At 42.0% G+C, this 24,608-nt stretch overlaps 1 protein-coding gene across 1 annotated transcript; it reads right to left on the bottom strand.

Annotated features, from left to right (window-relative positions):
• Nucleotides 1-438: 438 nt before the first annotated feature.
• Nucleotides 439-24,023, bottom strand: PLCXD2 (phosphatidylinositol specific phospholipase C X domain containing 2). Its single transcript, XM_081859568.1, has 4 exons — nucleotides 23,212-24,023; nucleotides 7,124-7,584; nucleotides 4,945-5,186; nucleotides 439-1,062 (listed from the first exon to the last, which is right to left on the bottom strand). The coding sequence occupies exons 1-4, from the start codon at nucleotides 23,318-23,320 to the stop codon at nucleotides 912-914; spliced, it is 963 nt and encodes a 320-aa protein (XP_081715694.1). The 5' UTR covers nucleotides 23,321-24,023; the 3' UTR covers nucleotides 439-911.
• Between the last annotated feature and the right edge of the window lie 585 nt (nucleotides 24,024-24,608).

Here is a 24,608-nt window from a genome sequence, read left to right as displayed (position 1 = left end):
AAATATTCTGTTACAGCTGGTGCAAAACTCACAGCAGAATTAACTTCCCTCAGAAGGTGGCTAATTGGGGAAGGCAAGGTCAGAGCAGTGACTTGCTGAGAGATACATAATATCTTCTTTCACCGCCCACCAGATTGTGCTACATAATCTGGGAAAGATTTCCTACAAAATCCACAGATTTATTACATTCCCGTTGTACTTCATACCACCATAGATATTTCAATTGCTTCAAAATAAATATCATTGTATTTTAAAATGCCCATCTATCTGCTCCAATAGTTTTAATTTACCACATTTTCTTAATAGATTAAAATGAGAGTTCAAGTAAAAAAAAGAAAGAAAGAGGTTTAAAAACTTCATTTATACCTCACAATAAACTCTTAAAAACTCATACACGGTACTGTATTTACAAAAAGGTCACTCTTAGCAATTCAGACGCTGTTTGTGCTTTGTATTTTAGTGACTGAGGTAGTTTAATATACAGTACAGTTGAAAGGAAGAAAGCAGGGCACATGCCTGACTTTTGTTGCCAAGAACAAAATCTTTTGGCTAGTCTGGTAAATGTGTACTTAGAGTTCAATAATTATCTTTAGAGTTGGGCTCCTGGGTTTCATAACATGCAGGATGCACACACTCAACAAGTCTAGAGAGAGGCTCCTGCTAATGATTTACAGATGTTGAAGTGTCCAGCCGGCACATATTCTGTATTTCAGCAGATGTAGGCAGAGCAGCCATACATGCAGCACAGGGACGAAGGAAGCCGTGCTGTTGAGGACTGTGCAGTCCAATCAACACATGGCCTTGTGCCTTGGCATTGTGTGAAACAGCAAAACCGATAGGTGGAGAGAGAGCTTGAAAGAAAATTCTTGATATGACTGGACAACATTTCCACATTAAAACTTCTCCCGTTGTCAGGATTCATTGTCTTCTAGGAGAAGTTCATTCAATGCAATTACGGTAGCTGCAAAGTCAACTAGCTCCACAAAATCTGATGTAATTATGTTAACGCCCATGACGCCTGGTTTCTGCAGCTTCACCCAGTCCAGAATCGAAGGGAGATTCCTAAAGGGAAAAGAAAGGAAAATGTAACATGATCCTTCGTCGTATGCATGAGGCACATTGCATCCTGTATATAATCAACATGCTGGCACTGCATACAAATACAGCGTTCTCCCAAACTGCATGGTCTTGAATCCAGAGTTCTGTGAGTGGAGCTCAACTCACAGAAAGGGGAGCACTCAGGTCTCACCCCCTTCCTCCTGCAGCTCACTATGCCCCCATTGCTATGGAGTTGGGGATGGGGGCTCTCCAGACCAGGGGCCTGCAAGGGGTTTTGGCAAAAATGGTCCTTTCTGTACTTCTATTAATGTAAGCCTCCTTTGGATCTAAGCCCTGTTTCATGAATGGAGGAACTTTTCGTGAGTGGAAGGCTTTGGATTCAAACCATTATGCCAATATGGAACTGTCTCTTTGAGAAACGGGGGTGGCAGCATCTCACCCCCTATGAGATGCAGCAGAAACTCATAGGTGAAGTTATCAGTGGAGCAAGCCACATCTGATAATCTCTCACCCATTAAAAGCAAAATTCTGATTGGCTCAGGAACAACGCAACAAGGTGTGTGAGAAGGAAATAAACAAGGAAATGTTTTGCAGCTTGTTGGAGCTATCCCTGTATCTGGTTTAGAGGCTGCAGCTAGTGCAGAATGAAACTGGCAGCCTACTTTGTGACATGTATTATACCAGCATTGAAAGATCTGTACTGCTGCCTATTTATTACCAAGCTAAATGTCAACTACAAAGCCTTGAACTTAAGGCTCTAAACAACTTGGAATCGGGTACCTAGCACACCTTCTCCCCTTGTACAGACCAAGCCAATCTTTAAGATCTTTTGATTAGCAGGATGTCACCTGGTGACAATACAGAAACAGATGCAATCACCTGGCATCTGAAATGCCTCCCACCTTGGGTAATTTGTGAGGCAAAGCGAGTATTGACCTTTAAGCACTTCTTAAAACCTTATGTTTACCCAACTTATCCTAGACTCTGACTCTTCATTTTCATTTTGTTGTTTTGTACCCTGCTTGGCTTTGTTTGTGATATACAATTGGGTAGTGTTTCCTTGTGTTTTGGAAATGTTATTGAAAGTTGCTGTATTGTTATTGTTTTTATCTAAACTGCTTAGAGGTTATCTATCTATATATGCAAAAGAGAGGAACAACGTTGAGCAACATTTTTACATTCTGGCTAAGATACTAGGATGAATGTATCAGTGTCCGAGTACAGGATGCCTTTTCAAGGTCTAAAAGGAAACCTCTGTAAATCACAGCGGCCTTGTTCTGGCACTCAAAATATATGCAATGAGTGTGCATGGAGGTGGCAGGCATATGCTCACACATTCTTAGGGAGCCCCCATGTGTATGCTGAGCAGTTTTTCACCCAAGCTTCCCTTAAAAATTAATATTGCTGTGTGTTATTCTTTCAAAACTCTATCTGAATGAAACAAAAAACTACATTTTGGCAGTAAACAGCATGCCATGACAAATTTCTCAGGAAAGGTGCAAGTTTAAAAGTTGAGATTATCTGGTACAGTTAGTAAGTCTTTATAAATGTAATGTGGAAGTTTTTTGTTTTTTTTGAATTGCTTATAAAATATGATGTATTGGTTTTAACAGTGGAAGGTATTGTACTGAAAGGAAATTCTCTATTAAAACTGTGTTAATAACATCTTTATGTATTACCAGGTTTTGCAGTAATTTCATTTCCGCTCTTTTTCCTAGAAGCCTCCTTCCATGCTAACAAAAGACTACCTGGGCCATTATGTACACATTTGGCTTGCATTTATAGTCACCTTTACATCCTGGAATTTTCAGCAATGGCTTAATTACAATGCCAGATTAAACCCTGCAGAGGCCCCCTAGGTAGAAGAAATCTTAGCTCTCCCCCCTCACACAAGCTCTAGTGGGATATCATTGAACTAATAAAGTTTGACTGCACTTTTCATTCAAGATCAAATCAATATTATTTTGGTCCGTTGTCACAGGACCCCTAAAAGGCATGGAGCCCATAGGCTGGGGCCTACCCTGTCTATTCAGTAATCTGGCACTGCTTAGCTGGGTGGCAATGAGGAATTACAGAAGGAAAAGCTAAGCAAAAGTGTTAGTCACTGTGTTAGACAGGACAGTGTGTTGGTCCTGTCAATGGAATGAAGCTACTTGATTTCAATGACCCATAATATTTGGCTGAACAAATACCATGAAATTTATACTGGGTATTTTGGGGTATTTGTATCATTTCTGAATTGGCATGATGATGGTAATCCATTCTTTTTACATTTTTGCTATTAAACATTCGAGTAAGGGGACTAAATGCACAAAAGTTCTTAATCAAATACATTTGTTCCCGAGAAGGGGGGGGGGAAGCACTTTAGCATCATCTAGTGTCTTATTATTGCAGAGACAACTTCTTTGGAAAAGTGGCATTGACAAGTTGTGGATATGAGCTTCTCCACAGAGCCTGTTTGTTGAGAATTAATCATGATTTGCTTGTATGTAGCTCATGTGGAGGTTAGACTTTATTGAGTCTTTATTAACCATTCATTCTGATTTGTTTGTGGTGTATTCAAACATCTTGCTGTTCATCATTCATCCCACACTTTTCAAAGCTTTCTCACACTTTTCTCAACACCCTATCAACTGCAATAGCCCCCCCTCTTAAAGTGGATTATAATAGGGTGACAGAATGATTTAACCCATTTTAACTGCACAAACCTAAATTTCCTGCAAGTGCTTGGGTCCCTCTCACAAAATAGTGCCAGTCTGGAGGCAATGTATAAGAAATGTGTCAGAGATGAAGATACGTCAGTGACATCCTAACCCCATGTATGATTTTACTGTTAAAATTATGCATTTTCCACTTGCAGCCAGTATTACTAGTTGCTACACAAGCACACCATGCCACTGTAGCTTTCATAGATTGATAGCTGTGTTGAATTAAAAGGTCCCCTGCATTTAAAAATATTCATTTCAATGAATGCAGTGCTTTCTCATTTCATTCAGAGAGCATTCTGAAAGTAATTAAAGCATTACATGGCTATTTTAAAATTGATCAGTTAACCAAGAAATGAAATGAAAGCCATCACTACTTACTAATATGTTAAATGCATGGATATGTAATATAGTGAGGAGAAATGGGCTCAATTACTTACTGTGGTCTGTAGGTGGCAGCAACTTGCAACACTATCGGCTACAGTTTCTAATCTCATCAACAGAAATAAGTAAGCCTACTTATTTCAGTAAAATGGAATAAAGTTTTGAGCACAGGATTGGAACCCATGGCACCATCAGTGTGTGTGTGTGTGTGTGTGTGTGTGTGTGTGTGTGTGGTAATGGATTTTTGCCTTCTTAGTGAAAACATTTAATCTGATTCAAACTCCGAGCAAAATGGCTGCAGTTTAATTAAAGTTTGCCATCCTTTGAAATTTGCACTGTTCTGAATTTTGCAAAAGCATGCAACATGTGCCTATCTGAGGAGAAATTGAACTAAAATGCTGATGAACTGTCTTTAAGACTTTAAAAAAATTGCAAGCTGATATGGAAATGCGGAAAACTGAATTTAAAACTGGGGGAAAAGTGAAAAACAGAAAAAATGAAATTGGCAGATTCACCCAAACCTACTTCCAGTTGAGTGTGAACAGGATTGCACCCTGAGTAAATTAATAAGTGGAGTCAATTTATTCTTTCTATCATCTATCTTCTGTTGGCTGGAGGTTTGGGAGAGGACTCTTGATTATTTTTATATGCATTTCAAGTAAGAAGGACAAGGCTACCATATCTACTCAGAGGTAAGTCTTATTGAATTCAGTGAGGCTTACTCCTAGGTACCTGGGTTTAGGACTGCAAGCACAGGTTAACAAGGTTTTCAAAGGAAGCTAAAACAGGCACTTACTTGTGAACAAGTGTGTTTTTCAGGCCACGGATGAGATTCCGTGCAATGGTTTTGACCCTTGGTGTAAGAATAGCTTGAGAAACGTGAAAAGTTCCTTGTTTTGCTCGTTCCCCACGAGTAGTGTCCAAGAACTGCAGCAGTTTATGTACGTTGGTCGTATTTGCCCATGGTGCTGGGATTTTATTCCCAGGCCACAGAAAGGGATATTGTTCATAGAGACAATGATGGTAGAAAATAAGAACCTGAGAAATTGAGAGAGAACATATCAGAAGCCTTTTTCCCACACAAGCTCTTCTTTCACTTACATTCAGCGCTAAAAAATAATTTCACACAAAATGTTGCTTTCTATACACTGGGCAAGCAGGACGACAGCATTATTGGTGTCAATATTTGCCACAAATAGGGCTTACACAGAGGTTAAAAGCAGGAGCTGGGGAGTTCTAGGCTCACTTCACTTCGCAAGGTGACCATAAGAATGCAACTATTGCTCAGTCTGCTTTTTGGATTTCATCTTTGGGCTGTGAGGTGGTGAGAATACTTCCCTTGGATGACTGTGGATGGTCTTGCTCCTAGGTGAGAGACTGTGTGTGTGTGTGTGTGTGTGTGTGGTACCTTGGGTTCTAAGCAAGAGCAGAAATGGTGACTGCATCTGTAGTAAGTGCATGAATGCAGCTAACCAATGTATATCCAGTGTGATTTTTCATAGTGTTTTGCTTGGTATGCTGTATTTACTGTAGTCTTCTTTTGTATTACTATTCCATTCACTGCTTTGGGCCAAACAGTATGTAATATGTACACAGTAACATAACATGCAGAAAGAAGAGGGTTTGCAATGATTTTTTGTTGTTGTTGCCGTAGTTATATGTGGCACAACACTAAGTACATTTGATGAGAAACAAGTCCCTACAAATTCCATGAGACATGATTTATCAGGTGTGTTTTAGGACTGCACCTTTAGTGGCACTAACCCCCATATATGCCACCAGGAGGAGCTCCTTTAGCACTGACTGCTGTGCTGTCAGCCTGATTGGTTACTGAGAAAAAAGGAACTGAAAATCAAGTGGAAAAAATACAGGTTCCGGGGGTTGGTGCGCTGATGTTTTGGAAGGGGTGGGGTAGGTATAGGTGACCATGTCTGCAGCAATCCACAGGACCAACAGAACATGATAAGTTGAGAAGGGCAAGCAGAAGCAGGGCTATCACCACAACTAATAAATGAAAGAGACTGAAGGCCACAGTAGCTCAGGAGAAGAGAAAGCATGGGGTAACTGCATCAGACACTTGTTTATAGGAAAGGCAGTGACTAAGGAAAGAACAAGAGCCCTGCTGTACTAGAACACATGTCCATCTAGCCCACCTCTTCTCACAATGGTCAACCATATGCCTATGGGAAGCCCTAACAGCATTCTCCCCACCTGCGATTTCTAGCAATTGGTATACAGATGCATAATGCCTCTGATAGTGGAGTAGAATATAGCCATATCCAGCCTTTATGATATGTGGATTTCAGACTGGAATGACACAGCCAACAGGAGCAGAGCAGGGTGGGAACTGGTCACTAGGACAGTGGAGTAGCCAGTCATGATGGGTAGGGGATCTGGAAGGTGGTGAGATACCAGGTGCTTCAGAGCAGGAATGGGGAGTCTGTGGCCCTCCAGATGGACACTGTGGACTCCAAATCCCAACATTCCTGCATACTAACTATGCTGGCTGTGGCTGAAGGGAGCTGAAGTCCAACTACTGGCTTCCCAGTCATACTTTAAAGAACAACATTTCAGTTGCCATACCATGAGATAAGTTTTAGTTTCATCCAGGCCCCACAAAAGTCTTTTAAGGGGGTGAGGCCCCAATAAGGAACCGAAGCTATGAAAGATCGCAGCCCAAAAGTAATCCTAATGGTACTGAACACACAGTTAATGAATGTTATAGACAGGAAGAAAACTGGGGCTTGCCTTACTGGTCAACTAGAGTTCTGTTCACGAAGGGACAAGGTATTATGCTATGCATCTGAAATGCAGGATGAACTCAGGGGGAAATCTTCTGCTGCTTTCTCCAGCTCAGAGCAAGAAAGGTGCACTCCATGCTTGCCTCCCCATTCCAGCTTCAAGCAAGACACTTTCAATTCTAAGAGTTCTTTGAATTATAGAAATTTGTTGCTAAATGAGAAACGCTTTCCTACCTGCTGTTGCTTTTCCCAGAGGTTTTGTAATGTCACGTTTTCCACACACTCCTTTGGGCAGAGTCTTGATCCAAAAACCTCTTGGATCCTGCTGATCAGGTATGCATGGTGGTTGTTATCCATAGCGTAGAAATGGTTGAAATCCAGGAAGATCACTTCCTTAGGGTGGTGTTCTAGGAAGGTGTTGATCTCCATCAGCCCATCCCATACTTTGATTCCAAACAAACCATGTATGAAGTAGATTTCTTGACCTGCTTCGCCTGGTTTGGAAGATACACGGAGGTCAAAGTAGCGGATTCCACCTTCAAGCTGCTCCTTGAATGTTAGGTTTTGTGTCACTGACCATTTCTTCATTACCTTCCTCACCAAAGAGATTTTAGCCAACCGCTTGATCGCTGTGGCTTGATCTGGTCCCACGGGAGATTTCTCATCAACCCAGTAGCTGAAGGAATCATGTGACCCTACAGAGAAGAAAGACAACATCATTTTAGTCCTACAACTTGGGGTTTGCCAAGTGCTATTTGCTGAACTGGATTCCATTCTTGTGTTGCTCTTTTTTAACATTGGGAAAATCACTTAGGGCCACTTGTTAACACTTCTAAATCAGTACACACAGCTGTAAATGGGGGTTATAAGACCAGATGGAGCTACTGCTAGAATGAATTTGGTTCAACAGAAATGGAATACTGTCAGCCAGGCTCAACTCTGATCAGGACTGTTGAGGGGAAACGCAGTTGCAGTCACTGACATGGCATCTCTCTCTCTCTCCACATGTCATTCTATTCAAAAGATTTATATTCTGCCTTTCTATACCAAAATGCCTAAGGCAGTTAATTAAAATCAAAACAGTAACTGTCACTGTTTTGCAGCATTACAAAAAACATAGAAATGTTACTAACAATTCAAGAATTAAAAAAACCATCATATAGAACAGCTGCACGTATCCTCAGTGGAGGAATTTTACAGCCTGAATTGGCCCTTAGTTGTGGTGTTTGTTTTTGTAGTTGTATTCTGGAAGCTGGGATTTGAAGAAACAGAAGCTCCAATGTTAGATGTTTTCCACCTCCATCTCCCCACCCAATATTTGGTGATGAGAAAATGTCGTCCATGGGTCATCAGAGGAAAGCCCTTGTCAATCTGCTGTCCTCTATTTGTTTGGGACTACAACTCTCATCAGCCCCAGCCATGGGGTCCATTACCTTTGTGTGTGTGTATATAGTAGTGTATGTTGGTGTTGACCTAGTAAAGACAGCTCTGCTAAACAGCTGTTTTCTGGGGTGAGCTTAATTGCTTGACTGAACTTCCCCACAGTGTATACACCCAACACACCCAAATAAGGTGCTCCAGATAAAGCCATTCATTCCTGTGATTATTTATCCTCTGACACTGTAGCCTACCCTGGCCTAAGAAGGCGACATCCTATGTCTGCTGTGCAATTGTGTTAGGTGAGAGAAATGCTTCCTAGATGTTTTCAGATCAAAGGCTTTAACTGCACATTCCATGTGCTAATATTGGACTAGTCTTACACTGGACAGTCTTCCAGCGACCGGCACCTGCAAACAAGTCAGAGATAGGGAGTAGCAAGCAGTCAGCTTACCATTAGCTTTTCCCTCTGGATTACTTAGCCTGCTGCGCTGAACACGGATACATAATGTATCACCGTTGTCTTGTTATCTTAAGAAATATCTTCTTGCTACATCGTATGCTAAACACTAAAAGAGCACATGCTGGTATGATGACACTTCTAGGCTGCTTCCAGCATGTCATGGAAAGGCATAAATCATAGCTTGCTGTGCATGTGCAAAACTGTACTCACTTTGCTCCTCCTGGCTCACAGAGGGATGAAAGGAAACATGATCTGTAACCAGAGTTTGTTCTTGGAACATAGTCATTGTAACTAACATGATATTTTATTTTTAATTTCACCAGTTGTTTCCTTTAACAAAACAAAACAAAACAAAACAAAACAAAACAAAACAAAACAAAACAAAACAAAACAAAACAAAACAAAACAAAACAAAACAAAACAAAACAAAACAAAACAAAACACCAAACAATAAAGTTCCTTATTTGCAAATAGTTATCAGACATATGCCATTTGCTGGGGGTTGGAATCCACCTAATGTGTGCTCGCAAGCAGACTCTTCAAAAACATGTCTCCTGCCATGCCCAGTTTGAGCTGCAAATGAGATGAAGGTCTTAAATGGATTACCTTGTTAGTGGCATTGAATCCACCTGGATGCCCATACTGTGTACAAATCAAAACATCAATGTGCCGCATTCTGAGAATGCCAGCAACAATCAGCATCACGAAGGATTTACGCTCCTCACTTCTTTGTTTAGGACTTTTTTATTTTTACTTTACAAATTTGTTAAAAATTGGTTCTTTTGCTTTACACATGGAATTCTCGTTCAAAGCACTTGGCATATTTGATCTTCAGAGACCGAACAACAGAAGAAAAATAAATGTTGAAGAGGTAAGAGCTTCTTTCGCCTGAAGCCAAAGCAGATAAACAAAGAATTTCTTCCTCTGTGACTGAATATAAATGACAGTGAGCTGGCACAAAACCATGTAAAAGGAAAGATGCCAGCTAATGAGAGTTACTCATACTCTGATCATCCAGGAGGAACTAAACTATGTCTCATAAGCAGAACAAATCCAGCTCCCACACAATTCAAGGAAGTGCACAACAGCTTTTCAACATGCCCTTATCGGGGAGCAAGTCCCATTACATAAGACTATAAGAAGAACCTGCTAGATTGGGCCAATGGCTCACCTCAATCAGCACCCTGTTCTTACAGTGGCCAATCAGATGCCTGTGGGTAGCTTGCAAGCAGGAGCAACAGTACTTTGCCCATCTTCAAGTGCCCGTAACTGCTATTCAGAGACATACTGCCGCTGACAGTGGAACATAGCCATCATGGTTAATATCCAGCTGAATACTCAGATGTCAGTAAACATGCACTGTATTGCACTGAAAAGTCTAGAAAGCCACCAATGCACATGTGCCCTTGGAATGCAACATAGCAGGGGCAAACAACTGTTCTACAACCTATTTGCATATTTCAAGCCACAAACTTAGCATATGGGTATATCACACCCCTATTAAGCTCTCCCCCAACCCTCTTATCTTTTTAACAATAGAAGGTAACTGCAGCTGCATAATTGCCTTTTTAATCTTGTTGTTTAGTAAGTACCACAACCATTCTAACAGTGTGATAGTAAAAGCCCTTGTGAGAGGGTTCAATGTAAATTTACCTTCGTAGCTACCCCATGCTCTTCAAGGCTATGAATGCACACAGATATTGCCCACCCACCCACATATAAATAGAGCTTGATAGCAATATGCATGTATTCAGATTCTTCTCAATATACAGTACTGGTCTCTATGGAAAAGTTATTATTCCAATGAAAACCCATAAATGTTACTCAAAAAGAAAGAAAATTAATGTTGCCATTCCTCCCTTGCAAGAATTTCAGAATGATAATGGAATGAAGATGTATTAGCTAGCAATCAGAGTACAGGGTTAAGTACAAAGATTTGTGGGCCCTTGTCATGACTATAAGTACCTCCAGTGTGAAGTGAGGCTAATCCCTTATATGTATATTGGTTTTTCCATCTGTAATCTACCTAATTCGTTGCACTGGAAGAAGCTAATATTCACAATCCACAAAAGCATTTTAGAGCCAGCTGATTCCAGCAAATCATGCACACTGTCAGTCAAACTGTTGTATGTGAAAATCTAAGAAAGATTTGCAAAATGCCCTCTCCCAGTTTTCCAGAAAATAAGTTTTTTTTAAAAAAGGACTACAATATTCTGTACCTTCACGGCAGAAGTCCTGTCATTTGAAAAAGTACATATCAGAAGGGAAAATGCACGTTAAAACACACATATTGAAACTAATATTTCTCAGCTTTAAAAAGAAAACGGATTTGTCTTCCATATATTTGAGAAGAAAGTGAAAAGGCTGGGCTAGTTGTGTCAGTTGAGTAAGAGAGAGGGAGAGAGGAACAGGGGAGAGTGATTGACTTTGCTTAATTTAACATGTCATGCCATTTGGATAATCTCTTTAGCCTTCCTAACATTCTTGCAATTAGCCCAGCCAATTGCAAACCCATCACTTGCCCATTCTAGCACCCCTTGCTAAGCAGTCACTGTGTTGAATAACAACAGCAAGTATATACACAATATTTGTAAATTATTTGTATCATTATTTCTAAAGGAGTTACAGGAGCCTCATTTGAACTTGCTGTAGAGTGTATGAGTTATTCTAAACACATCTGTCCAGGAAGTGGAAAAGGAGCTACACCTCAAGGAGCTGACAAGTCTATCTGTGTGGGCCCTGTGTTCGGGATGGAAAACTGGTGTGCCTCCATATGTTGTCCGCATACCTTCAGTCCTGGCAAGCATGGTCTGTGATCAGGAGAGCCATCAAAATCTAGAAAGCCACAGTTCTCCATCCTTGTCCTATGCAGGAAAACAATGATTCCCAATCTTGGATCTCCAGCTTTTTTGGGACTACAATTCCCATCATCCCTGACCATCCCTGCTAGCTAGGGATGATGGGAGTTGTAGTACAAAAAAACAGCCGGAGACCCAAGTTTGGGAAATCCTGCAGTAAAAGGATAAATATTATTCTGTGGTTACTACCCTCTGTAGTATATACTGTAATTTCCAAACACCACCATACATTTTCAGAATAGCATGTGCTATTAAAAAAAGGCTATATGAAAATATGTTGCATTTTGTTCTCAAATAGGAGATACACCACCATAAATCTTCATAAAATGCCCCCTTAGGTCAACTGTGGAAAAGTGCTTTTTTATTTATTTCCTGACTGCCAGTTTGGCAGTGCACTAGCATGGAAGCAAACCTGACCTAGTTGGAAATGCACCCAGTAAAACCTCATGAGGCTTGAGGATTCAAACCATTAACAAGCCGATTAGTATCTTTAAAACAGCCTTTAAAATACAAGCTAACTGAACTGCTCATTTTGCTTTGGTTGTTAGAAGGCTAAGGGCTGGAGGAAACATTATGTTGACAAATTAAGCCAAATGAATAACACAACTGACCTCTCTTGACAAGCAAACTGATTTAATAGAGTTCTCTTCAGTGCTGCAGCAAAGAGACAAGGAAGGCCATCAAGAGCCTTCTTAGGGCCAACTTAAATGTGCTGAACAGTTGGGTTGGGGTTCTTGTTTACAGCAGACTCGGTGGCTGCATTTGAGACTGGGAGAAAGATGGGGCAGAGGCTGCTTAACCATTTCCCTTCTTGCTATTTTTTCCACTTTAAAAATGCAGCTTCTAGGGAGATTTTTCTCTCACATGTCAAAGCATTTGAATGCTTAGGGGGTTCTGCTGAGTATTTTTAGACCATGTTCTCATAGCCACATAGGGGCATAGTAGCTGTGGGATACATACTCATCTTCACTCCTAGCCCTACCCAGGGTATGCTGAGTCAATAACATGCACTCACTGCCATTTCCTGAATCCTGTTTTCAGCACCCCCATCAGTAACCCACATTAAGAAACGTTTGCAGACATGGTTCAGCAGCAGAGATCAGCATGATGTGACGATGCACACAAGATAGCAACATGGAATTCTGCTGAGCATTCACACATGCTCTCTCTCTCTAAGACGCCATTTTTACAATGAATTGGATCTTTTGAGATAGATGCTCAGTGGTTTCAAAACACTTATTCAAATTCAGCCCAGGGTCATTTGCTGTTTGAAATCAGCAGGTCTAATGCATGCAACCATTTTTTAAAAATAAAATAGAAAGATCACCATTATTTTCTGGGATAAAAGTGAAAATGCCATACACAGCAAAAGTGGCAAATACACAATACTAGGAAACTAACAATATTCTGGATACTGAAATTTGTTGCTTTTCCAGGGGCAAATTATTTCAAGATGATGAAGATGATGATGATTTTTACAGTGGCTCATCCACATCCTTCTCCTTTCTCAGAGATATGTCCTCATATCTGCTTTTAGGTACTGTCTTTGCAGGTGTGATATAATTTTGACTTTTGCGCACTTACTTCTTTCCCATATAGAAATCCAAGCAGAAGTTGTAGGCTATCAATAAATGTTATCAAACGTATGAATTTGGCATACTAGAGCTGAAGGCTAATCTGACAGCAAAGTCAGTATCCACTCCTTTAGGAAAAAATCTGGTAGGCAATTGTAGACTGACCAGCCCACTGCAGTGCACTGTTTGGAAGCCCAATTAACCAGCATTGAGCTTTTAAGTATAATGTTTGTTCTATTCAAACTGTTTTGTGGAGTCATAATTATGCTGCTGTAAATTGGAGATTAAATAAAGCAGGGTTTTTTTGTAGTGGTGTTGCCTTCTCTAAATTTGCATCTTTGCATTTTCATGCTGACATGACCTCCAAGAAAACAGATGGTCAAGCTTAGCTGCTTTGCCCTTCAATGAATCTCTTCATCAGCCTATTCCAGATTGGTCCTCATGCCATAGGAGTAGAAATCTGTTCCCCTCTTAGCCAAGCTTTTAAAGAGAAGCATTTGCCTTTATGCTTCCTACATTTTTCCTGGGCTGTGTGTATTTTCATACTACAGAAAATGATTTTGCTGTAGGTCAGGGTCCAAGGTTCAAAGTTAAACCATGAAGTATTTTACAGTTGTTATCTGTAATCTTCTGTGAGTTCAGTTCCACATTCTACAAGAACATTGCAAGGTTATTACTTTCCATGAGTATGTATTACAAATGAATCACAGCTTGAGTAAATGAAATGACAATTGCAACAGCATTCTAGGCCCTGCCCCAAAAGTGACATAAGGTGGCATGGAATCTTCAAATGCCTTCACTGTGTTGCAGAATCTTTATTTTGTTGAATCAAGGGAGGAAAAATGTGGAATAGAAAATGCTGATGGGCAGAATTGCAGCATACAGTATGTCAGAGAAGTCAGAGGTCGCCTCTTGTGCAACATTAAACAATGTTTCCATTTAACCAAGTTTTGTTCTAATTTCAATGCTTAACATGGAATGCCTTCTGTCTTTTACTAGACGATCATCAAGGTGCAAAGGTAATTTCAACTACGTACATGTTAACTTGGGGAAGTGGAAAATTAGCAGTGCGCACCCACTTCAAATATTTCGTCCTTGTCTCATCAATGCACACTTGCCCATCAACACCTGTCCTCTTCAAATTTATGCTCACCACATTCTCTCTCTCAAATTGAAATCCTGGAATTGCAAACACCAGAAATATATGACAAGCAAGTCTGTGATGGAATTTCCTCGTTACCACTGTCAAAGGGTTTAGCCCTCTCAAGATAACAGCTTCAGTTTTGGGCGATTTCAATAGCTATTGAAAACTGCTATCTCCGGTGACACATGCATAATCTCACTGAAGAAGATCCGCATAGTAATAAGCCTACCACAGACAAGATCTTTTGATGTCAGTACTTTTCATAACAGGATGTAACAATAACATGGTTCGGGTGTGTGACAGTGTGTAAGTGGTATGTGTGTATGGTGTGTGAATACATGTGGATAAGAGTGTGGACCTTACCACATTTTTGGCTATAACCACTCTGCTATGCAGCCCCCAGAGAAAAGTAGCCCCTCAAACTGAAAAGGGATAGCCATCCCTGGTTTACTATGAAGACTTAACACATCCAGAGTAAGACTAGTATAGGTGTAGACAGCTGGGTTGGTTAGAGTGTGGCACTGATAACGCCAAGGTTGCAGATTCAATCCCTGCATGTGACAGGTGCATATTCCTGCACAGTGGCGTAGTGTGGGTTGTCAGCACCCGGGGCAAGGCAAGTAATTTGCACCCCCTAACCCATGGATTTGCGCCCCCTAACCCGTGGATTTGCGCCCCCTAACCCTAACCCCCAGATGTTGCGCCCGGTGCGGCCGGCCCCCCTGCACCCCCCACGCCACGCCACTGTTCCTGCATTGCAGGGGGTTGGACTAGATGATCCTTCCAACTCTACAATTTTATGATTCTATTATTAATGTGTACAGCAGTAATTCATAAGAATAACCGTTTACACCAAGAGCAGATCAGTGTGTATTAAACATTAAACTGGTTTTTAAAAGAAAACCCAGAAATGGTTAAAAGCATTTGACAGACTTTTTGCTTTTTATGCAGCAAATTATTCAAAGTAGGGAAATAAACACGTGCAGTCATTATATGCTTTCCCCAAGAGATAGAGAGCGGAAGGGCGTAGTGCAGGCTGTGAAGAGAAACAGCTGAACCTATCCTCATGGAAAGAATTGTGTCAAAACCCAGCGAAACTACTATCCAGCATGCACACAGAGAGATGAAAGGAAGGGAGGAGGGGGGTGGAAGAGAGAAGGGGCAGTTCAACAGATGCCACAGAGATTAAAGGCAGCAGCTAGCAGATCATCATTTTCCTGGAGTTAGTTCTAATACTGGAAAAACAGTGCAGAAAACATAATTCTTGAAACTCGGACCATAAGCCACTCTTTCTTATGTTTTATCCTGCATTACACATTTTAAATGTTTGATGAGTTATTTTAATATTTTGTAAAAAGCAATGGTAACATATAATTAATCATTGTCATTTACGGTTTTCCACGGTTAAGCAATCAAACACAGACTTCATCATTTTCCTGGAGTTAGTTCCAATACTGGAAAAACAGTGCAGAAAACATAATTCTTGAAACTCGGACCACAAGCCACTCTTTCTTATGTTTTATCCTGCATTACACATTTTAAATGTTTGATGAGTTATTTTAATATTTTGTAAAAAGCAATGGTAACATAAATCATTCTCATTTACGGTTTTCTAGTTGAGCAAGCTATCAAATAATTAAGCAATCAAACACAGACTTTAAAAGAACTTGCTGCTATTTGTTAAACTTCAGACAAAAGTGGTAAAGATGGAAAGGAGTGCAATGCAACTTATATTTTTTATTATTTGAACTAATTCATGCTGGTTCAAAACTATTTTGAGGAAATTGTAAAGAATACCTTATTTATTGCCCTCATACAAGCACACACAATCCTCTTACACCATGCCCCCAAATTAATTTACCATGCTTTGCTCATGCTTCTGTTTAAAGCAAAGCTGGGTCTATTGACACACACAAGGGAGCTTTTTGGAGGGCCTGAAGATGTTATTAGACAGCTCCACTTCCCTGGAGGTGCGCCATTGCTGGTGGACATCCGGGACCTCGCAGTGACCCAGGAGTGGGCGGAGGGGTGCTGCCCTCGTCATCAGGGCTCCCGGCAGTGTCACACACCCCAAACTTGATGTTAATCTGGTCCCAGCTTTTGGAGAGGCGTTGTTGGTGGGATTGCCCCCATCTGGCGGCAATCAATAGGGCCAAGAGAATTGCTGATCGTACAGTGGAACGGAATGTGCAGCTCTTGAAGGGCCGGGTGATACGGCATCCCACTATTATGTTCAACTAGGTGGCCTTGTTTCGTAACAATGGTGTTTACCTTTCTGATAAGGGTAATGATATTTGGCTGGCTGATACTGTTGATGGCATTAGGTGTTGGTTGCAGGTGAGGTTGTTGGCTGCGAGCATTTTGGTTTGAGTGACAGTTAGGCATTGGGTAAGCCTTGTTTATGGGAGGGGAGGCTGTTGCCTCCGCCTGCCCCTCCATTAAAGGGATCCGGGGGTGTGGTTCCTGTCCAAAGCCTGGGTGTCAGCTAGGGCCATGCCATGACCCCATGGGTGACCCTGGGGTGCTCTCAATTGATGTATATCATAGGGCTCTCCCTATCGGTAGTTGACCCTTAAGAGACTTCCTGCAGATGGGCAGAAGAGCCAGGATATAGTCTGGCTTCACCCAAATGCCTAAGCTAAACCGCTAACATCTGTAACCAATAAAGTTGTGGTGTAATTTATCCCATTAACCCAACATACTTGTGTCTGTGTGTTTATTTCTGCAGGGAACTTCGGAGCCCGGGGCTTTGTCAAGCAATTCTAACCAATCAGGAGCACCTGCAAGAAATCCACCATTTATATTGCATTTGACCAATATCAACTTCAGTGTAACAATTCTGAATGAGTTAAACTAGCCAACTTGCCAAAATGAGTTTACTTGTTTACAATGGTAAGTTAAAGGACACCAAATGGCCGTCATCTAAGTGGCTAGAAATTTGGCTTAGCAAACAGACATACTGGTGCCCATGAATTTGAATGTTAGAAGCCCGTGACATAAAATGTAATGTGCTATAAGGAAGTAAAACATTTGTTCCTGATGTATGCTGGTTAAGGAAAAGTGAAAAAGGCAAGTCAATAGCTTGTCATCATTTCCCTGCATCTTCCTAAACTTGCTGCTAAAGAATAGGAACCTTGTATGTGCCATCACCCAATCCCATGTGTCTTGTTTAATCATATGCCAAGCTTGGATGAGCATCTATTAAACTTGATGATTTAACAAGCACCTACGTACTCAGCACACTGCTATCAACTCTTCTTCATCACAGGGATTACACTTGCACAGGGTTCATCCACACTTCTGTTGGTGTGACAATTTCTAGTCACAGGTTCATGATTTGTAGGTACAGGTCTGAGTAGTGGGGTGGGGGTGGGGGGTTGTCCCACTGTTTACTGTTAAATCATAACATGTGCTATAACCAGCCTCATATAATCAACATACTTAAATCTAATGTATGAATGGGTTAATACCAGGCTTAGCAAGGTCACTTCCCCTTACCTTGGGAGAAAATGCATAATCAATCCTACTATTCAACCTCTAGTCTACCTGAGAAGCTCAACATGCGAAGAGGTTTGAGCTGGTTGCTTCAGCTCAGAATACATGGCTCTCCCATTCCATATTGTCACAATTTCACTGAGCAAACATTAACCAAGAAACAAGTGTTTTTTTATTGACACATATAGGATACATAACTACTACTGAGGAATATAATTAAGGTTTGATGTATCCCTTCCACTCATTACTAATATTCAGCAGAAGACAGCATGCAATTTCAGCATGATCAGTTATGTAAGGTACATCAAGTACTATAACATATTCATATTACACCACAAGACAGATAAAATTACAACAAGTAACTGAGGCTGAAGTCCTATTCCCACTTAAATGAGAGTAAGCTCCATTGATCTCAATGGGACTAACTTCTGAGTAGATATGCATAGGATGGCACTGTTAAATAGATACACAGACGGCTTAAGTTGCTTAGTGTAAATGCTGCAAAACATCTGGCTCATGATGTAATAGGAAATTATTTCAGTACTCAATGTGACTTACCAATGTACAGCATCACACAGAGTGAACTGATATGCTATGCTTACTGGAGAAAGAAAACAACAACAAAATACTGGATAGTATTAACTTCCAGGAGGGAGACTAAAGCCAGTAAAAGAAATTGGTTATAATTCAGTTGTGAATACTAGAGATATGGGGAGTTAGCCAATGTTAATCATACTTGAATAAGAAGAGATACAACAGAGATATACAGAATGATGTGGAGAAAGTGGATAGAGAAAAGTCCCGTCCCCCCAATAATACTAGAACTCAAGAAGAGCCAATGAAGCTGAATGTTGGGGGATTCAGGACTGGAAAAAGACAGTACTTATTCACACAGCTCACAATTACTCATGTTATCTTTATGATAAGGCACATCAATGGAATGACTAGAATAAACAGTATAAATCATTTGAGCACTACTCATTATCAGCATTAGGGCACGTGGCTATTTATGATGTAAACATTAATAACTAAAAGCAAGCCATTCCTAAAAGTTCTCATTGCTAGCTAAGTTTCATTCCATATATGCTTTGACTGAAGACAAAGTCCTAAAGGACTGAAGTCTCAAGCAGCCTCTGGGGCTAGAAGTGCCCATGCCCATGCCCAGCCAAGGCTAGTCTGTTAGCTATGGCTTCTCCTGAACCCAGATAAGAGAAGCACCATAGTTCAGTGGTAGAGCAACTGCTTTGCATGCAGTCCCTAGTTCAATCCCTGGAGTCTTCAGGTAGGGCTTGGCAAGAATCCTGCCTGAAATTCTGGAATGCTGCAGCCAGGGAGCTCTTCTTATCTCTCCTCATTCTATTCAATTACCAACATACACAAGGCCTCTCACAACTAGATAGAGGAACATGATTGGCATAGGCAATGAGGTTACTGGACTCCACTCTCTACGTTACTGGACTCCACTTCCCATCAGCCCAACCAATCTAGCCATTGAACAGGGATGATGGGGGTTGTGGTTGAACAATATATGTTGGCTATCCCTGAACTATAGAAGACCTGCAAATTTTGATAAAGATAGCCTATTTTTTGCAACATTATAATTATCGGTTTTAGATGTTGAGCCATTTTGGAAAATGCAGTAGCAGGATCTAGTTTTGGAGAAAGTTCTTTCAATAAGCCAATCGACCTCTAAATTCAAAACATGTTTTCATATCTCCTCAGTCTCACTAGACATTAAAATGAGATTAGTTTTAATAGGGATACACTGCCCATCCCTTATCAAGAAACATATGGAGGATTATGAGCATACATTTACTGGAGCAGTTGTACTGTTATGCCCCAACAGGGCCTTTCATAGACTTATTAATATCTTGAAGAGCAGGGCTGAAGCTGTGGTTCTGCTGAACTGTGACATTCCTTGTTTGACAAGTGTCCTGCAAATGCAAAACATGACAAGCCAAATGCCAGGTCGTGTCTAGCTGTGCTTTGCCAGTTCTGGGAGATGAACAGACATGGTCATTACTACAGCAGAACAATGATTCATCTAGTCTGGTATCCTGTCTCTAGCAGAAACCAACTATGAATATTTCTAAGAAAAGGTCACCCTTCCTCAATAATAAGCCTATAATTGCAATAATACACAGTCTACCTAGGCTGTGTTGAGGAATGTTGTTTTGACCTCAGCTAGTTATCCGATTACATCCTAAAGCTGGAGACAGTACTGAACATTTTATCCTGGTTAACCAGGCTCATTTACAGTAATGTTCAACCACCGTTCTCTTTATCTTAAAAAAGGGGGAATTATTCTATCACACCTTTATGGGCACTGGGCAGAGAAGCGTATCATGCAGAATTCATATGCACATGAGTATGTATGTACAGTGGTACCTTGGGTTACATACGGTTCAGGTTACAGACTCTGCTAACCCAGAAATAGTGCTTCAGGTTAAGAACTTTGCTTCAGGATAAGAACAGAAATCATGCTTCGGCGGCGCAGTGGCAGCAGGAGGCCCCATTAGCTAAAGTGGTACTTCAGCTTAAGAACAGTTTCAGCTTAAGAACAGACCTCCAGAACGAATTAAGTACTTAACCTGAGGTACCATTGTAAATGTGTTTCCTCTCCCCACTCCCCAGGAAGAAACCAGGTATATATAGTCAATTTGTTGCCTGCATCTGTGATATTTGAATTCAGTTCAATAACAAAACATTAGGTCACAGGAAACCCTTTTAGAGAACAGCTTGACCCTATCACTTTTTTGATAAGACTTTGGCAGTGGTATCAAGAATGAGTATTGTCTGCAGTCAAATGTCAAGTTTTGTGCATATTTTCTCATTAAATCCTTCACATAAATAACTCCAACTTTCACTGGGGCAGTGACATGAAAGCTATTTAGGGAGCAGAGACTCAGGGGGGGATTATGAGGTGTATCCAAGTCCTCTTTTAAAGTGGACTTTCGCTTGTGCAGTGGAACTTTCTCATCCCTTCCTCTCCCCTTCCCACAACATCAAAATCTAGTCCAGACTGCCGTGGAACCTTGCAGAGCAAGGGATAATCAGAAAATCTTTGCTTTCCAGTGCTTAGCTGAGTTGCCCCCATCACACACGCACCCCCAACAATGACAGATACAGGTGGGAATTCTGCCTCCACTGATGGTTCTACAGCAGTGGCTAGTAGTCCCCATTGGAAAGCTTCTTCACTACTGCACTAGTATGAATGTTTGAACAGCCTTTACTTATTCAGAGGCTGTTTGAGGGGGATACAGGTTTGGGAACCTGGGCAACAAGCCATTTAGGTAGGTTCTTTAAAAAAACCTACACAGTTTGTATCTGTACTGGACTTGATTTTTTTTTTTTCAAAGAAGCTTTTATTTTTGATTTTTTTTTATTGCTAACCACTTTTGAGATGTTTCACCAGAATATATTCGTAAATGAAAATGAACAAATGGTAAATAACCATACTGTAAAGGTAAAGGTAAAGGTACCCCTGCCCGTACGGCCCAGTCGTGTCCGACTCTAGGGTTGTGCGCCCATCTCACTTAAGAGGCTGGGGGCCAGCGCTGTCCGCAGACACTTCCGGGTCATGTGGCCAGCGTGACAAGCTGCATCTGGCGAGCCAGCGCAGCACACGGAAACGCCGTTTACCTTCCCACTAGTAAGCGGTCCCTATTTATCTACTTGCACCCGGGGGTGCTTTCGAATTGCTAGGTTGGCAGGCGCTGGGACCGAGCAACGGGAGCGCACCCCGCCGCGGGGATTCGAACCGCCGACCTGACGATCGGCAAGTCCTAGGTGCTGAGGTTTTACCCACAGCGCCACCTGCGTCCCTCCACAGCGCCACCCACGTCCCAAATCATACTGTAACCAGGTACAAAAGTTACTGGTAAGGTGGTCCATTTCAGGTGGAAGATTAAAGGATGCTCTTAAACGGCAAGACACTGACAACTAGTTACCACAGATTTAACCACAAAGAAAGGATCATTTCTTGAATGACACCAGATTGTTTTGAGCCAGATTGTTTTGACTAGTGCTCAGATATTTAACGAATGAATATGTGATTGGGAGGATGAAATACCTCTGCACCAAAGAGGGTGAAACATAGAAGGAAAACACATCCAGGGCACTAAGCTCTTCCTAAGATATATATTTCAGAGTCAACACTTTCTAGCTGTAAATACATCTACTTCTTTGATCAAGCACTAAGCAACTAGTCTAGAGTGTTTTCCTCCACTTCCTAATGCTGCAGCCCTAGAAGCACCTTGTTTCCTTATTTTTTGAGGTTTTAATAACTTTGGTGTGTTTCCAAAAACTCAAAAATTATGCTGCAGATTGGTATTCTGAAATAACCACACACACACACATTCCTTGAGAAAAAATAATTGAAAAGAGCAGCTTCTGCTCACAAATCTTCCTTTTGGGTACTATCCAAAAGAGGCTTTTCATTTTTTGTTGTTCTGACTTTCCAGAAGATTGGTGAAAATACATTAGGGAAACAACAGTATTCCAAAATGTTTTAGTTGCCTATGGAGTGTCTAACCTGTTTCAGTGAATATCCCTGATTTAGCTGACAGCATAGAATAAATCAACAATAAAATCTGAAAGCCCATAAACAGGAAGGGAAAGACATCATAAATAAAACTGCAATCAGAAGAACTATATGTTTGTGTGTTAGTCACCCCACCAAAACAGTACAAGTTAAGATCTGATTTTCCTCATTGTGATAGTATGGTTTAAGACTGATGATTTACTCCACGAGTGTCTAATAACAGCAAAACTGTATTAATACTTCACATTTTGTACAGCACATCAAAATGTTTCACAGACATTATCCAACATAGCTCAGTTGGCAGAGCATGAGACTCTTTATCTGGGGGTCGTGGGTTCGAGCCCCATGTGGAGCAAAAGATTCCTGCATGGCAGGGGGTTGGACTAGATGACCCCTGTGGTCCCTTCCAACTCTATGATCTATTATCACATACATCCAGTGCATTTTTCTGGGGGGACACAGGGGGACGCATACCCCTAAAGATTTGTGAATCTTTGTACTTTTGTCCATTTACTGTATTTATTTTCCCCGATTCAAACTATAAAATGGGGGTTTTCTCGAGTCAAAATCAGAGCACCCCTAAACATTTTTTTAAAGGAAAAAAAAACCACTGCATACATCTGTCATCGTTACAACAAGCGAAGTCAGCGTTATCCCACGGGAGCGGTGGTGCTGAAATAGAGAGTGGCTTCCCTGGGATTCCCTAACTGGTTCGGCTAAGTCTCTTAACCACTAGGCTACACCGCTTAGAAAACAAACAAACCCCCCTTCCTAGTAATTCGGCTGGATTCCCCATCACAAGCAAGCCAGGAAGGAGCAGGTGCTCCAGGGATACCCGGGAGGAGCCCAAAGCAGAGCAGGGTCTTACCTGGGATGGCCAGATTGGCCAGAGGAAGGGCGCTGAGGGCGGGCGGCAGGGAGCCCATCCAGTGCGCGCTGCTGCTGCTGCTGCTGCTGCTGCTGCTTTCCAGCGCCATCCTCTCCGCGGCACTCCGTTGCCCGTCGCCGAGGCTGCTCCGGCTCGCCGCTTCGCCCAAGTCTTCGTCAGCAGCGGCAGCGTCTCCTCGGAGGTCTCGCCCACCTGCCGCGCTCTGGGTCGGCCAGCGCCCGCGGCTCCCTTTCTGCCATGCTCCGAGCGGCTGCCTCGCCGCCGCCTCTGCCGCTTAATCCCGCCTTCGCGCCCCTTCGCGCCAAAGGGGCTCCCTCAGGACGCCTGACCTCCCGCTCCCTCGGCCAGGGGCTCGCGCGGAGGCCCCGCCCTCCCCGCTCACGTCACAGCGCGCGGATCCCCGCCGCGCACCTGGCAGGCGACGGCAGAGGAGTCCCGCCTTTGCGCCAGGAACAAGCCTGAGGACATCTCCCACGGGAGCGCGCGGCAGCGAGCGGTCAAAACAAATTATCGCTCTCCGGCCAAGCCTCGGCGCGCTGATTGGCTGGCGACCAGCTGATGGCACAGCCCTCCCTTCGTCGCGTGTCAGGGCTGCTGGCGCAGCCGGTTGGTACAGCAGGGCAGTTCCCAGCCAGCCGCCCATTGGTTGAAGGCTGGCTCAGCGCTAATTGGGCTCATTTTCTCTCCGGCGCGCCCAGCGTGTGGGCTCTTTGAGGGCACGTGGCACTAAGGTGGCAGAATCATAGAATCGGAAGGGACCCCGTGGGTCATCCATTCCAACCCCCTGCGCTGCGTGACTGAAGAGTTCGTGGCCATGCAATTTCTTCTTAAAAACCTCAAAGGAAGGAGAGTCCGCAACCTCCAGATGGAGATCATTCCGCAATCAAACAACTATTGCTTTCAGAAAACATCATCTGGAGGGGCCACAGGTTTCCTCTCCCAGTTTTGAAAGAAACATTAAAAATGAAACTCCAGGATGGACAAACTTCTGATGAAGTTGGTTCTCTCCTCAACAAAAGCTTCTGCTGCAATAAACATGTTAGCTGCAAGGTGATACAGGCCATTATTATGTGTGTGTGTGTGCAACTGTTTGTGTCTCTGTAGTAGGAGTGTAGTAGCCAAAAGGATCTTCTGAATTTCCTTTATGATTTTTCTTTTAAGGGGGGGGGGGTGAGTCTCATCATCTGACTGTCATTTGTGAGAAAACACTCAATTTTACCCACTTTCTCCAGAAGTTGCCTTTATCTCTTTTGTCAAGATCCTTACTTTTTAAAAGGGTGAAAAAGCATTGGACAAAAATCGTTTTTGAGATAATTTTTAAAATTTTTATCATTGTGTGTAACTATAAAAACAAAACAGGATCAGTACAATAAGGT

This window comes from Podarcis erhardii, assembly GCF_964252035.2.
Source record: "Podarcis erhardii genome assembly, chromosome: 4".
NCBI classification, from domain to species: Eukaryota; Metazoa; Chordata; class Lepidosauria; order Squamata; family Lacertidae; genus Podarcis; species Podarcis erhardii.
The sequence above is the reverse complement of the archived record's forward strand: the minus strand, read 5'-3'. Positions and strand labels throughout refer to the sequence as shown.

What these genes read in the sequence shown, in the direction of transcription:
- PLCXD2 (XM_081859568.1), bottom strand. Translation starts at nt 23,320, where the DNA reads ATGGCGCTGGAAAGCAGCAGCAGCAGCAGCAGCAGCAGCAGCGCGCAC. An exon ending in TCTGGGAAAAGCAACAGCAG is followed by an intron (nt 5,187 to 7,123) that starts GTAGGAAAGCGT and finishes TCAATTTCTCAG; the next exon opens with GTTCTTATTTTCTACCATCA. An exon ending in AAAAACACACTTGTTCACAA is followed by an intron (nt 1,063 to 4,944) that starts GTAAGTGCCTGT and finishes TTTTCCCTTTAG; the next exon opens with GAATCTCCCTTCGATTCTGG.